The 16,496-nt window shown below is 44.3% G+C and overlaps 1 protein-coding gene across 1 annotated transcript in view; it reads left to right on the top strand.

The window, feature by feature from the left end:
* ERC2 (ELKS/RAB6-interacting/CAST family member 2) overlaps positions 1-16,496 on the top strand; it is a 501,410-nt gene that overhangs the window by 227,126 nt on the left and 257,788 nt on the right. Inside the window, exon 8 of the mRNA XM_066612969.1 lies at positions 4,646-4,813. Within this exon, the coding sequence (XP_066469066.1) occupies positions 4,646-4,813 (168 nt within the window). The remainder of the gene's footprint in view (positions 1-4,645; positions 4,814-16,496) is intronic.

Here is a 16,496-nt window from a genome sequence, read left to right as displayed (position 1 = left end):
GGGCCTCTATTACTGTTGTTTTAAGCAGCCTCCATGCACTTTGGAGAGATTGGACTCTTTTTACCCTCCCTTTCAACCTCCTCCTAACCAGCCTCCTCATTTGAGGGAAGTCCGCCCGTCGGAAGTCAAGGGTTTTTGTTAGAGATTTGCCTGGTATTCTTCCCCCAACGTGCACGTCAAAACGGATCGCAGCATGATCACTGTTCCCCAATGGCTCAGTAACGTTTACATCTCTAACCAGGTCCTGCGTACCGCACAAAATTAAATCCAGAGTCACCTGTCCTCTGGTGGGCTCCGTGACTAGCTGATCTAAGCCACAGTCATTTAGCACGTCAAGAAATCCGGTTTCCTTATCGTGACCAGAACACAAATTGACCCAGTCAATATGAGGATAATTGAAGTCCCCCATGATTACAACCCTGTCCTTCCTTGTCACCTCCCTGATCTGTTTCCTCATTTCAAGGTCCCCATCAGATTTCTGGTCTGGAGGACGATAGCACACCCCCAGTATTACATCGCTGCTCAAGCCTGGTAATTTAACCCACAGAGATTCTACAGTGGAGTCGGACCCACCTTCAATCTCTACTTTGCTGGATTCTATCCCTTCCTTAACATAAAGGGCCACCCCACCTCCAACACGCCCCTGCCTGTCCCTCCTGTAGAGTTTATAGCCCGGGATTGCGGTATCCCACTGATTCTCCGCATTCCACCAGGTTTCCGTTATGCCCACTATGTCAATGTTTTCCCTTGTTACCAGACATTCCAGTTCTCCCACCTTTGCTCGTAGACTTCGGGCATTCGCATAAAAGCATTTATACACGGAATGCCCCAGGATGGGCTGCTTATTCGCTCCTTTGTCCCCGCATCCTCTCATTGTGCCAAACCGTCTATCACATCCCATCTCCCTACCTTTCCCAATTTCTTCTCCTACCCTGCCTTTGTCTTGTTGTTCTCTAACCTCCCCATCCTCATCCCATAGGGATGAGGAGTCCCGAACCGGATGCCCCTCGGCTCCTGTCGGCCTTCCCCCAGGGATCAGTTTAAAAGCTGCTCTGCCACCTTTTTAATGTTATGCGCCAGCAGTCTGGTTCCATTCTGGTTCAAATGGAGCCCGTCCCTCTTGTACAGGCCCCGCTTGTCCCAAAACGTTCCCCAGTGCCTAACGAATCTAAACCCCTCCTCCCTACACCACCGTCTCATCCACGCATTGAGACCCCTGATCTCCGCCTGCCTAGCTGGCCCTGCGCGTGGAACAGGTAGCACTTCAGAGAACGCTACCTTTGAGGTCCTGGCTTTCAGCTTCCTGCCTAAAAGCCTAAATTTGGCCTCCAGGACCTCCCAGCTACACTTGCCCACGTCGTTGGTGCCGACATGCACCACAGCCGCTACCTCTCCTCCAGCACTGTCTACTAGCCTGTCTAGACGAGAAGTGATGTCCGCAACCTTCGCACCAGGCAGGCAAGTCACCATGCGGTCCTCACATCCGTCGCAAACCCCCCTCTCTATGTTTCTAATAATCGAATCTCCCACTACAAGAAGCCCCCGACCCCCCTCCCGCCGAGGAGTATCCCGAGTGCGCTCGGATACGGGCCCATCCCCTGGAGAAGGGATCCCCCCTAGGGGATTGTTTCCCTCCTCTCCAGGATGACGTCCTCCAGTCCCGAGACTTCCCACCCGGGCAGCCGAGGAGCTGCACGCCTGAGGTTGGGACGAAGCCTGATCGTCCCCAGAAGTCTCCCCACGGTCCTCCTCTGGCTGCCTGTGCTTCTCCAGGTCGGCCACCAAGGCTTCAAGGGAGCGGACGCGTTCCCTGAGAGCCTGGAGCTCCTTGCACCGAGGACACACCCATGACTTATGCCCCAGAGGCATATAATCATACATGTGGCACTCGATGCAGAACACTGGATAGCCCCCACCCTGCTGCTGGCTGTCTGACTGCATAGCTTTTTTGTTGTTGTTGTTGTTGTTTTATTTAGGGGTCCTTTTAAAAACCGTACACTGGATAGCAGCCCTCTTCTCAAGGGAAGAGGAAGGGCAGTATCTGGGGCCCTGGCCTCCTCGCCCTGCTGCTGAACTCGCCCAGATGCTAAACTCTTGTGCCTTACCTGGCACTTAGTTCCCAGAGGCACTGGGTTCCCAGAGGCCACACGCGTCTGCAGAGAGCCTCACGCGATGGCCCGCCTAGCTTTATACTCCTGGCTGGCTCCTCCCCCCTCCTTCCTTCCTGATTGAAAGGGGGCTGGCCTTCCCAGGTGAGTTTACAAAAACTCAGGAAGGCAAATGGCTGCTGATGGGCGTGACCTACCCTGCAGGCTCCTGAATGGACTGCTTGGATTAGCCTAATGGGGCTCTTAATGGGTTGGGAATTGGCCCTTCCTAGGTCCTTTCCCTCCTAGTTCTGTTCTCTTAGGCTGGACTGTTTTTGTAACCTCAAGCTAGTTTTTATTTGGGTTTGTTTAATTATTTATTGCTCTCTAGATCCTGTGTCCCAATTTACTGACCTGTTTAGGTTATGTTCTACCTTAGATTAGGTTTAACCTAATCTAGATTATCTCATATTCCAAAAGTAACAGTATTGGGGCTTATTAATATATTTCAGCATTTTTTGAAAACTTTCTCATAATTTGCTGGTTGTGACCAGAATGTCTTTAGCTCAGATTTGGAAAGAACCTTCTGTACCAGACATTAATCTGGCCTAACAGACTTTGGTACATGGCCGTCATGGAAAAAATAACAGTTTAGATTAGAATGAGAGAACCAATGGTTCTACTGAACAAATTTCAAGAAATTTGGATGCCATTCATTAACTTTTGGAAAATGCAGTCAAACATACAGATTTCAAACAGCTGTACAGGATGTGGCTAATGTTTTCAACATGTGATTTTGTTAATGATGAGCAACATGAATGACTTCTTTTTTGTTAGTGCCTAAGTTGGTAATTTTAATAAATAAAAGTTGTAAACAATTATTTTTTATGCACACTGGTCGAAAATGATTTTAAATACAGTTAAATAAATATTAAATGCACATTTGGTTGATATTCTTATACAGCAGGCAGTGGGGAGAACAAACCCTTTTTTCAGGGTGGGATAAAAATATGACAAAACAAACAAAAATAATTATATTTTCTTTTGTTTATAATTTATGTTAACCAGTTTATGTTAACATAAAAACATACAAGCTGTCAAGTTCCACAGAATGCTTTAATGGAAAAGAAGCTTAATTGCAGCACAACTAGCCAGAAAATCTAGGTTAGTTACTGTTCTAAGTTAGTTCAGATGATGGCCTATGTGAAGTTTTAAACTGGGGGGGGGGGAATACTATACAGTGTCAGCTGGACTGCCACTCTAACAAACACTGAAGTGTTTGTGAGATATGTGAGAGCTTTCCAAATAGGCCACTTCTCTGATGAGTTCTGCTTAGCATGGTAATTGGGGACTGCCAGGTTCTGAAAGGGTCAAACATGCTGTGCACCTGAGCAAAGAGGAAACCTGTTTGAAAAGTCCAGCAACTGCTGGAATACTGGTAACGGAGTAGCCTCAAGGGAGAAATGAAGATCATAGGAAACTTTTTTTTTGTGGATCTCTGCACTGTAGCAGTGCTTTTCAACCAGTAGTATAGGTGCCACTGGTTATATGTCATAATATGCCAAGTGGTACTTGGCCATGTAGATTATTCTGCATGTGTGAAGCATTGCTACTGCCACAAGGACCATACAGCTCTGCTCTACCTGGCCCAACCCTACTGAAAATGGAAGTGTCAGTAAGGTGCAGCTGTGTGGTAACCTAGTGACCTTGAAAAAAGTTGTAGGTTAGGTAAGGAGGATACAGAATTCAGGAGAGATTAGGAGCCAGCAGTAATTGAAGGAGTCTCTTCCTTTCTGCAAGAATGACTGTGCTGAGCTGGAATATAATTCCTCCTGGTATACTTGTCAGAGGTGGCTGATTAATACCACATCACAAGGCAACAGTTTGGAGTGGGAAAGGAAAAAATAAAGCTTAGCACCAACTGCCAATCAGGTGGAAAGCAAACTTTCCTATCCAACCACCAAAGGTCAGTCAATCTCAGACCATCCCGAGGGTGGGTTAGATGGGGGCAGAATGCCACCTGCGCTTTAAATGTCAAGCTCAAGGCAGGGCCAGCAGAGGTGCTACTTAAACTCCTCCCCAGCAACTAATTGTACCAACGGGTATAGCCCATCCCTGCCTTGTCTTGTGTAGGGTGGTGAAAATGGGCAAAGAAAGCCCTCATCATAGTAGCATTCTTTAATTTTCTGATACTGAATAACTACTATTCTTAGATAAGTTATTGCCAATATTGTCATACAAACCCCACCAGTTTAGGGCAGTAAAAAAACAAAACACCAAGTTCCAAATGGCTCCCCTATTTCATAAGTAAGTCCCCCCCAAATTATTAACAGAATGAGGCATTGAGTGGGACACTTAAACGGCTGCTTGGTGTCCACTGTGAAAATGCACATATAGGCAGTATTTGGCTGTGATGAAATCTAGTTCATCTCCTGTTTGAAATTCTAAGACATATTCACACATGTTTTAGTAAACAAAAGGTAACTACAAAATTAGGATGAAAACTGTGTACAATATATTCCTTACTACATTATTTCTTTAATGCATTTTTATTATAGGTTGATGCCTTGAGATTACGTTTAGAAGAAAAAGAAAGTTTTCTTAATAAAAAAACCAAACAACTTCAAGACCTCACAGAAGAAAAAGGAACTCTAGCTGGAGAAATTCGAGACATGAAAGACATGTTAGAAGTCAAAGAAAGGAAAATCAATGTTCTCCAAAAAAAGGTAAGAATCATGACAAGCACTGACCACTATGTTACAAAATGACCAAGATCCTGGAGACGTAAGGGAAAAATGGGAGAGGAAGAGAGTTGTACACCGAGGATGAGAGATGAGAAGAACAGAAAGCAACACTTTGTCAGTGAAAATGGGAAGAAAAATGTAAATTTTCCCTCTTGCTCTGCAGTTTTGCTATCGATGGGTCACTTTCCCTACTTTCATTTAGGTAATGGGGAGTAGGGACGGGTCCAAGGGGGGCTCATGGGTGCATGGCCTCTTCCCCAAACTGTTGTGCCAGCAGGGAAGGGCTCCCACCAGGATGGGGATCAAAATTGGGCATCAGGGGAACACCCACTGGGCAGGGTGCCGGCAGGATTCCAGGCAGGAGAGCAGAACTACCTGCCCAGCGAACCTTGGCCATGGAGGCCATTACGTTCAACCGGGAGCCCAGGTCTACCTGGCAGGTAGATCTGGGTTCCAAGTCCAGGCAGGAGAGCAGGTCTTCCTGCCCAGCAAACCTTGGCCATGGAGGCCATGAAGTTCAGTCGGGCGCCCATGAATACCTGCCTGGTTGACTTGGGCTCTGGAGTTGGTAGTGCTTGTCACAACCCAGTCTTCTAGCAGCGAGCGCCCCAGTTGGCGGGGTATTCAAACGCCTGTAGAGCTTGGTGGGTTCAGGGTGGGGTTGCCTTTGTCATTCCCCTCCTGGGGCTGGTCCAGCAGAGTAGGGCCTCAGACTGCCACTGAGGAAGGGGTTCACATCACCCTATTGTTCCTCCTCAGTGTTGGAGTAGAGTTTCCAGCCTTCTGGTGGTGTCTCCCTTCTGCCTGCACATCTCTTTCCTGTCACCACAGGCCCTCTCCCTTTTGAGGAAGCCTGGCTGCCCCACCCTGCTCCACCCCTTCCTCCCTGGCAGGCTCAAGAAGGGGTAGGGCCTTCAGCCCCCATTCCTTTGTAACTTTAGAGGCCCTATGCCTGCAACCAGTCACTCCCTGGGGTCCTAGCCCTGTCTGGGAGCTTGCCAAGTCATCCCCTGGGCTAACCTGCTGCACCCCCTCCCCCCTTGGGCCCATCTGGAGCAGTAAGTCGGGGGTTGGGGGCGGGTGACTGGGCCCAACCCAGACAGTGCTTATGGCCCCCTCCCCCCAAATACAAACACTGGATACACCCCTGATGGGGATAGAGTGGACTGTTGGCTGCTGATGTTGCAAGGGCAGTCAAGGCTGCAGTTCAAGACAGCAGTTTCTAAGTGGGAGAGAATCTGGGGAACTTTCCTGCCTGATAAAAGATTGCAGCCTTCCCAAACACAGCCTATAAACTTTGTCTTCCTAACTACCTTCTGGTAGAACCTCTTTTGCCTGCACCAGCAAAGCAATTCAAGTAGGACTGGAGCTGGTACACCAAACCTTCAGCTCCACACAAAACAGCTTCCATCTCTGATTCCATGACTCCAACCCCATCTCTGCAACCCTGCTATTTTGGAATCAGAGTGGTGAAGTTAGAATTGAGGTTAGAAAAACAGCAATTACTGCTTATGGTCTCTTGGTTTAATTTTTCATCTTTAGCATCAATTAATATATGCAAATATTTTCCCCAACAAATAAAGGAAATTTACTTATCCCTAGAATGTGAACTATTGCTTATTAAATAATTGAGCCAGCATGTTTCACACTTCTAAAAATTCTTATTTTAAAAAGCATGCTATACAAAGTACAGCAACTTTGTAGAGCTTTTCATGGCTGAAAAATGTTAGTTTGTATTGTGAAATCAATATGTCATGTACAGATCTGGTAATCAGACATACACAACAAATAGAATGTGTACATTATTATTTGCTTCTTCCTAACGCTGATGTGCAAGAGAGATTGCTTTTTCTGATTTAAATGGAATCAAATTCTATCAGATTGGCCCATGCAATTTCTGCTCACCTTGGATGATGTTTGCCTCCATTAATCTTCCTGCTATCAGTTGTGCTTAAAATGTCTACTTGCATATGTATAAAAAACAGCCCTGAAACTGAGCATGTAGTGTACAAATACAATCTCACTTCCATATTGAACTATAGCCTACAGAGAATTCTAGCACATTCCTGTGTGCGTGTTTTCTTTGATATTGGTACAGAAATAGGCTCAATAAATAGTGGGGGAAATGCATAGTGCAAATAAACTTGGAATAGTTATAGATGAATAAGATGAGTGAACTTGTTCATTTTCAAGAATGAATGTCACCATTCAATGCACAAGTTAATTCATGCTTTCTTTCACATGTTAAAACAAAATATTTCTTCAAATGTAATGGCTTAAATTGTGTAGCAAGGATCAGAAAAGTATTTTTGAAAAACTCCCAGGTTATGACTGCAGTTTCCTATGAGCCTTCAGGAGTGCGTGATTTATTTCCCACAGATGGTGTGATAAATTCATTCACAGATGATTTATCTGAAGAAAGATTTAACTGAAACGTTATCTTCTTTTCCTTTCAATTGTTTAAGTAAATTCATATCACTATACTATAAAGAAAATGTCTGCTGTTTATTTTCCTTAGCTCTGGTGCACAGTTCACAAGACATTCAGTAGGTTTCCATTTAAATTGTCATCTTTTTTAAAGCAACATTTAAAAAAAAACCCTGTTCTTACTGAGTCCATCAGCATTTAGACTGGTTACAGAACATGCCTTCCTTTGTGTAGAGACCATCCATTGTGCTGTTTTGCTCAGGTGCATAGCGCTGGGTCAGTTCCAGCCTGCATACATTCTGACTTTTGTACAGACCTCTGGAAAGGAACCGGGACATATATTGGGGACTTAGTGTAATCAACAATTACATTATCAATATGGGAATATAATATACATATATGATATGGGAAGGTAGAACAGAAATATTTCAGTCAATTTATCAATAGTTCATTAAATATAGTACTTTCAATGCAAGTATCAAAGCTCACTGATATTTGATATATTGACATCAGTAGATGTAAAATGTGTAACTAAGGGCACAATCCTAACTGTGCCCTGGGCCGGGACAAGTTACTTGCACTGACCCAGGAGGGTTGCAAACGTGCTGTTTCATCAGGCGGCACAGATCTGAGTAGACCCATTGGGGCCACTGTGGCTATCCCCAGGGTAAGGGAAATTATTTCCCCTTGCCTCGGGCTGAGCCTCAGCCAGTCCCAGACTTGCACTGGATACAGTGAAGGCCTCCTGGCCTGCCTGTTCCAGCACAAGTTAGGATTGTGCTGTTTATCTCATATATCCTGTATACCTGTACTTTGATATCAAAATTATTATCTTTGGTGTAACAATTATCTGTTATTATCTTTTGATAGATCATGATCTTTTCTAAAGAGAACAAAGCCCCATGAGAATTCATTATGTTACCCCTTGTTGAAATTAAACAAATGTTCTTCTCTTTGAGTCTGTTTCCATTGTTTCACCTTAGGACTTGCAGGTTGGTGAAACAATGAAAACAGGCTCAAGGGAGAGGAACATTTGTATAATTTCAGCAAGGGGTGACATAATGAATTCTCATGGGGCTTTGTTCTCATGGGGCTTTGCTTTTGTGTGTGTATGTGTGTGTGTGTGTGTGTGTGTATATATATATATATATATATATATATATAATTTTTTTAAGGCGAGAAATGCTTGTGTGTGTAATACCAGTCAGTTGGGAATCATAAAATTAATAGAATGATGTCACAATAATATGTAGTCAATTGGCTATGACAGAACTATTCAAACTGGGGCGTCGCGACACCCTAGCCTGACAGCCCTGGCCTCAGCCCCCTTAAGGGGTGGGGGTAGGGGGAAGGCAGTGACGCGATACCCAGGATCACGTCGCTAAGGGGGACTGCATGGAATGGGATGCATTCACCAGTCCCTGCAGCAGCCTGTCAGGGGTGTGGGGAGCCCTGCACAAGCGTCTTTAGGGCTCCCTGAGATTCCCAAAGTGAAAGCGGAGCGATTGCGCTCCATTTACGCAAAACCGGAAGTGGACTGCGATTGCTTTGCTTTCACTTTAGAAGCCTGGGAAGCCCTGCAGATGCTCACACAGGGCTCTCTGCACTCCCGACAGGCTGCTGCAGGGACTGGCGAGTGCATCCCAGTCCCTAGCGAAGTGATCCTGGGGCTCACGCTGCTGCCTTCCCTCTGCCCCCGCTGCCTCCCTCCCTTCCCCTATAAGAACTTACTGCAGTCCTCCCTGAGAGTTTGAAAACCGCAGGGCTTTGTGCTAGTACAGTAGCCTTTAGAATATATTGCACTCCCTAACAATGGTCAGGTTCACCTCTTGTACATATAAACTGAAAGGGATCAGCTTTGCAGTGTGACCAGAAAAAGGTTGTGAAAACTAATTCTTTTACCTCAACTCTGCTTAAGACTGATATTTACAGCTTACTGTGACTACCTTAGTTTCAATATAGTGTTCCCCTCATCCCCTGTGATTGGTAATAGTTTGCCCTCAATTCTTCCTATGTGACATGGGCTAGAATGAGGACTTACAGAGAGTATCTAAATGCCCTCCTATTATACACTGTTGATTGATCAGTAACCCTTCACAATCCTATCTGTTCCAAGGAAACATTTCTGAAACAGGTAACTAGAATTTTGTTACTTGATTCATTTGATCTTCTAGAATGTATAGATTCTAGAAACATGTGCTTCTGTTGTGTTGAAATGAGTGTATGCATATGTGTATGGGGATTTCTGAAGGTGGGGGTTGTACTGTTGGACTTTTCTGAGCATAAGAGACTTGTGGAAAATAACTGGAGGGAGCTTTTGTTTTGTTATGTAGAGAACAGGAATGTGATAATGAAAAAAGGATTAAAATAGTACCCACTTTCACCTACAAAGCTTTCTACATAAAATAATTATAATTCCACAGTTAATGGCTAGAGGCTCCTAATGAAGTGCTATATAATGCATTCCCCTAACTTACAAGCCAATTAGAGTTAGCAGTAGGTGTCCTAAAACTAGAGCTATAATACAATGTTTGGAATTGGCATCTAGGGGCTGAGCTTTATACGCTTCGGGCTACTGTCTTTCTCAGTTTTAAAACAAAAGGTAAGTGGCCCAACATACTTTTCCTTTGAGGTTTGGTGGTATTCTAGAGTTAGTAAAATCATATGAAAGAACAACTTGTACTTCTTAAATTTGGATTAAGCTGCTCAATTTACAGCAATGTTGGGTTTGAGCACTATTGAGCAATCTTTATTCCGTATCATTACCACCAGTTGTAAAAAAAGAGGTGACTTTTAAAAAAAATGACAGGCACTTGGATTATAGCAAGATTCCAAAGTTTACTTTTGATTTGGCAAGGTCATTGTGATACTGTTCTAGCTCATTAATTCACATGATGAATACAGTATTCTTATGAATGCACCCCCATGTGGTGTCAGTTGGTATTTACCTTGTCTGAGGACGCAAGGCCTCTTCTTGTGACATTAAATTTCTACATTGAAGGCATCTTTGTTTAAGGCATTGCATATTTACAGACATTTATTTAAAGCATCTCACAACAGAATTTGTAAACCAATAAGCAAGTAAAAGCAACAGTTTGTGCTAAATGCTAAGGTGTTCTTGCCCTTAAAACAGAATGCTCAGTGTTTTATTAAGATGCATTTATGCAGATCACAGTAAAACCAGCATAATGGTCTAAAGCATAAAGACTGTGGACTAAAATGTCAAGTTACCAAATGCATTTTGACCACTTTGGTCATTGAAATTATTGTTTATTCGATGTGAGCTGCCTTGAACGATCCTCTGATATGGGAAGGTAGAACTGAAATCCTTCAATCAATTTATCAATAGTTTATTAAATATACTTATTTCAATGCAAGTATCGAAGCTAACTGATATTTGGCACAACTATAAATTGAATTGCACCCTAATTCACTTTTACAGCTGTGGACATGTTCGCTATAGCTTTCTGTGTTCAAGAGTGACCTTGGGTGACCATTATTAGAGGAAGAAATCACAACTTGTATTTCTGGTACAGAAATTTAAGCTGCTGAGTTATGTGTAGAGGTGTTTGTTTCTGGTGAGTAAGGTAGGTTTACAGCCTATATTTTACTGAACACAATGGACTTACTTCTGAGTAAGGTAAATAACACCATTTTCAAATACCTCTAGTTATGTAATTTGCTGGGTTCAGGGTTGCTTAGTTTTAATGTCAGATGCCATCATTACTTCTCCAATTAAAATTTGCTTGAAGTGAGTAATCTAATCTGTAATTATTTGCCTGGTGAATAGGAAAAAAAATAGTTAATGCTTTGTAACCTAGTAATGTAAAATAAAAAATTATATAAGTACAACTTACCATATATTATTTAATAATTGTCATCCCACTTGTAAAATGGTACTTTGGCCTTTAAATCAGGATCTCATGCTACCAATGACACTTACATGAAATAGACATTTTGGCATTCTGGAATGTCAGTACTAATTAAGTTGACTTTAAATACAGTCTTGAGTTGATTCATGCTGAGAAATTATTTTTTAATGTGCCTTTTAGTGAGTTGGAAATTAGACCAGCTAATTCATTATTGCAGCTTCTCTCCAGCATCCCATATAGATATTGATCTTACTGGTCCAGCTGTCAGAGATCCTATTAACTGGAGAAGCTACAGACTGCAAACCTGTGCCTAGGCTAATAAAAACATATGGCATTTTTCATTTAGTTTAGAGCTCAATCTTATGCATGTCTACTCAAATGTGTGTCCCATTAGAGTCAGTGGAGTTTACTCCCAAGTAAGTGTGACCAGGATTGTAGCCCAAAGTACTCTGAAGGCACCCTAGGGAGGATTCAATAACATATGCATTAACATCCTGCATGTACCACCCCATACACGCAGATCAACTCCAAGTCTTGCTCTGTGTCCCCTCCCTGACACTGTCCAAGGATTGCCAGGTGGGTAGAAGAGATAGCAACCAAGTCTTCCAAAATGATGGATATGGCATATCTATGTTAGGACATACCATAGTTGTCTATCCTTTCATTCCACTGCACTACTTTCCTGGCACTGTGATATCAGAAGACAGACAGGCTATCTTCGTTTTCTGAAAAAGAAAAATCCTTTATTTCTGTTCTCATGCATTGATCCCCAAAGCTGTTTGCCTGATTAATTCTCTCCCCGATAATGTTCTTGTTCTCAAACTCTGGTTTATGATGGAATTCTTCACATATGATGAGGGGAAAAGCCCCCAAATTCCTCTCAAATTGTGGACTTTAAACTGATTTAGTGGCAAGTGGGCCGCTGATTGGAGTACATTGAGTGGACGTACATCCCACGAATAAATAGAATGGAAGTGAATATATTTAAGGTTGAGTTGGATCTTGCAAGGCTTACTTGGTTTTTCTGTAGTTATTAGTGTAGTAGATATAGTGTTCATACACAAAATAGTTGGCAACCTTCAGTCTCGAAAGACTCTGGTATCGCGCTCTGAATGGTGGTTCTGGCACAGCGTCTAGTGTGGCTGAAAAGGCCGATTCGGGAGTGACAATCCCTTCCACACTGGGAGCAAGTGCAGTCTGTCCCTGGTCTGTCTCCCTGGCTGTGGGTCTTCCTTCTTTGCCTCTTTGCCTCAGTCTGTTGGCCAAGTGTCTCTTCAAACTGGGAAAGGCCATGCTGCAGATGCCACAGCCTCAGATGGCATAATTTCATCCATTTGCTTAAACTAATCAATTTTCTCTATAAGAGGCTGTTTTAGAAATTCACAAGCATATTCTTCTTAAATCAGATTTCATTTCTGCATTCTTTATGGACCCACCTCAAGTTCTTCCACTCAAGATACAGAAGCAACCAAAGTCTCTTGTTTTGTCAGGCACTGGGCACTGGAGTGGTTGCCACAAAGTTAGAGAGTCACAGTGCAATCCTATCTTGTGCTGGACAGGCAAGCCAGGAGGCTTGCTCTGTATCCAGAGCAAGATAGGGCTGCAAAGTGGCTTAGCCGAAGTTAAGGAGAGACTCTTCCTCTTACCCCTAGGTAAGTCACTGCTGCCCCAATGGGTCTCCTCGGACTTGTGCCACTTGCCTGAGGGGGCACAAGTTTGAGGAGGGTGGAGCAGCTTGAAGCTGCTCTGTGCTGCTCAAGTATGGGGGCTAGGGTCTGGCATAACAGCCGGATCCCAGCCCTGCCTCCCGCTCCCCACCTACTCGCCCCCAGGACCACCCTCCATTTGCCCTTCACCGCCTTGGAACACCTCCCTCCTGTCTCTTCCCCACCCACCACAGAGCCTTGTGTTGCCCAAGCTCAGCTGATGCAAGGCTTGCTCCCTCCATTGGTGCAGAGTCTGAATTCAGCTTCCATTGGCCGGAGCGCCTCCGTGTGCCAGCCCAGCTGATTCTTGAGGAGGCACAAATGTGCCTTGTGGCACATTTGTGACCCTCCTGGGCCAGCGCAAGGGACTTGCGCTAGCCCAAGGGCAAGTCAGGATTGCGTCCTTAGTATTATATGAAGGTTCAAGTACTGGGGGGGGGGGGAACTGGGGAGACTCTGGTTCGAATCCCTACCTGGCTAGGAAGCTGACTGACAGCCCAATCCTAACTAACATTTCAGCACCAATGCAGGTGTGAGATGTATCATGCAGTGGGGGGAGGGGAGGCGGTCATGGAGGCCTCCTCAGTTGTGGCTGCATCAACCCTGGGAAGTTGGTTAGGACTGGGCTGTGAGTGATGTTGATCCATTGCTTTCTTTCTCAGCCTAACCTATTTCATAGGGTTGTGTAAGGATAAATGGGGGGGGGGGGGATGAGAGAAGAACCATTCATGCCATGCTGAACTCCTTGGAGGAAACATAGGGTGAAAATGTAATAAGTAACAGGGAGTTATTTCCAGAGATCTTCTGCTAATTCATCTTAGAGAAACTGTAGGACAGTTGACAGTGTGACTAAGGGCAATCCTAACCAACTTTCCAGCACTGGCATAGCTGTGACAGTGGGGCATGTGCTGCTGTTGGGGGGCAGTCACAGAGGCCTCCTCAAGGTAAGGCAATGTTTGTTCCCTTAACTCAGAGTTGCATTGTCCTTATGTAAGTGCTGGAAAGTTGGTTAGGATTCCAGCATGGGAGCCCAGTCCTATGCATATCTACTCAGAAGTAAGTCCCATTAGAGTCAATGGGGCTTGCTCCCAGGAAGGTGTGAATAGGATTGGGCTGTGACAGTACAATCCTATGCATATCTACTCAAAAGTCTCATTTATTTCAGCGGGACTTATTCCCAGGTAAGTGTGTTTAGGATTGCAACCCACATGGCTCAGTGTCCATCTTTCAGTTTCACTTATTCTTGGTATACTGAATAGCTGGCTGCCAGCTTTTGGAAAATAAAATAGCACCTCTGTTTCATTACCTTTAGAAGCAGTTGAGCTGCTTTTGGTGAAAAATGTGAAGGGATGTGGTGAAAAAAACCCTCATTATTATTAACAGTATTGGTAGTTTCTCCCACACAGGACACTGAAGTGAAATATTTAGGGACTGATTGAAGGGCAAGCCTTTAAATGTGGCTCTGTTTTTCAAGTTTGGTTTGGTTTTGGTTTGAAGAAAATAGTTCTTTGGCTGTCCTCCATTCAACCTGAAAGCTGGGGAAATCATCTCTTTTATTATTCGTCACTGCAGTTATGCCCATATATTCCTCGCTGCAGTTATGGTCACATCTGTATTTGGCCTCATAATTGTATTGCATTTTGGGGGGGGGGTACCTCTCTATGCTAGGGAAGCATTCATTTTGGATACTGTGGTACTAATCATGGAAAATGCCAACACTTTAGGTAGAGCTGTAGAATTTTTCCTGTTTGGCAGTAGTCCTAAGCACACTTAGTTGAGAAGTCAGCCTCACTGATACCAATAAGACATATCAATGAAGCTCCAGATAAAGGTGATTTGAATTGGGGTGTGAGGAGAGGATGAGTATTCCCAGATACACTGTGATGCTATCAGTATGGGCCTCTTTTGGCCGGCTTCCTCACAGCAGTTCATTTTTCTGTTGTGTTCCTGCTCTCCCTCAGCAGAACTCTGGCAACAGAAGCCAGGTCCTCAGAACAAGAGCTTTACCTCCTTTGACTCCCCTTTCTCTCTTGACTTACATTGCCGTAAAGCAGCATTTACAACCTTGTAAAAATGTCAGCTGGCTTGAGGGCAGCTCCTTCGCTGAGGCTAGTATCCTTCTGGAGTTCTTTTCATGTCTTTCCTGGTTACTTTGTGTGCAGTCTGTAGCTGGGTACATCCTTGGTATGGACTTGCCCTCATCCATAATCTAACAGGAGAAGGGGTGGAATCAGTTAGTAACTAGACTTCACTGTAAATAAAGGAATGTTATTTTTCTTCCTTACCAATAAGAATTAGAGAAAAATAATTTTTGGAGACAAGAAAAAAGAAACCCCTTATGCCCAAGTTTAAACTTGCCATGCTGCTTCCGGAGCAAGGCTGGTGAGGAGGGTGTTTGAGGGATAGAATTCCTGGCAAAGGTACTGAACTCAGTTTTTTGGAGAAAAAAATTGGATCATTTTTGAGTAATTTAGGAGCAAACATCAGCCAGCTTGCTTGATTCTAGAAAGAGCCATGGTTTCCCTGCCAAAAGAGGAGCTGTGATTGAAAAAGGCAGACTTCTCTTAAAAGGACTTTACAAAGTTGTGGAGCCATAACCCCAAAAGCCTTATCTCTTGTGCTTGCCCATCCCCTGTTTGATTGTAGAGAAATATGGAGTAGGACCTCACATGTTGATTTAAGCAAACAGGTAGTATATCTCAAAGGAGGCTGGCCTTCTGATATCTTGGTCTCAGGTCACTTACAGTACTGTAGTTTAAAGGTGAAAAACCTGCTCTTTGAATTGGACTTGCAAACAAATCAGTTACCAGTGAAGGCAGAACAAATCCAGAATTATATGGTTTATATGCTCAACTCCAGTTAAAATTCTGTTTGCTGCCTTTTGGACTGCTTGAACTTTCAGAGCACTCTTCAAATGTAGGCATGTGTATAATGCATTACAGTAGTCTCCTCTGAATGTGATGAGCATAAATGTGTCCAAGTCTGTGGACCCAATCCTAAAGAGTGCCAGAGGTGGGGAGGAGGCATTCCGGGCGGGCGGAGGTGGAGGGAGGAGGCATGCCGGGGGAGGGAGTGGGGTGGCAGGGAGGTGGAACGGCCCTACAGGATCCTGAGCTTCTGTGTCGGTCCTACAGGATCCTGAGCTTCTGTGTCCGCCCGATGTGGAGGCTCTGAATTCTAAGCCGACCCTCGGATCATCATAGAATCAAGTAGCCCCATTGTGGTGCTACTCGCTTTACCCGGGGAAAGGAATGAAAGTACCCTTCTCCTGAGTTGGCGGCGGTGGCTGCCTGGGCCACAATGGATGAAACGGCATTCATTTTCAGTGCTGCTGCAGCCCCGCATACCAGGCAGTTTAGGATTGGGCTGTGTTTCTGTAGGAAAGGGTTATCTGCTTCTCCTGGCTACTGCTGCCTTTGGAGTATCCAGGAGAACCCTCAAGCTGTGAACCTGACTTTGATAAGGGAGCTCAACCTCACCCCAAACAGGATGTGCCCCTGATCCTCCTTGAGTGGCTATGTTTCAGTGGGTTTATCCACATGTAGTCCATTTCCAATTCCAGGCATTAATTCATTACTTCCATCACCTTCCAAGGATCTTGATGACAAAGAGTGTAGTAACTGGTATCTGAATACTGAGAGCACCTCAGTGCCAATGTCT

This window comes from Tiliqua scincoides, chromosome 2 (genome assembly GCF_035046505.1).
Source record: "Tiliqua scincoides isolate rTilSci1 chromosome 2, rTilSci1.hap2, whole genome shotgun sequence".
In the NCBI taxonomy this organism is placed as follows: Eukaryota; Metazoa; Chordata; class Lepidosauria; order Squamata; family Scincidae; genus Tiliqua; species Tiliqua scincoides.
Note: the sequence above shows the minus strand (reverse complement) of the source record. Positions and strands in the feature narration are given on the sequence as shown.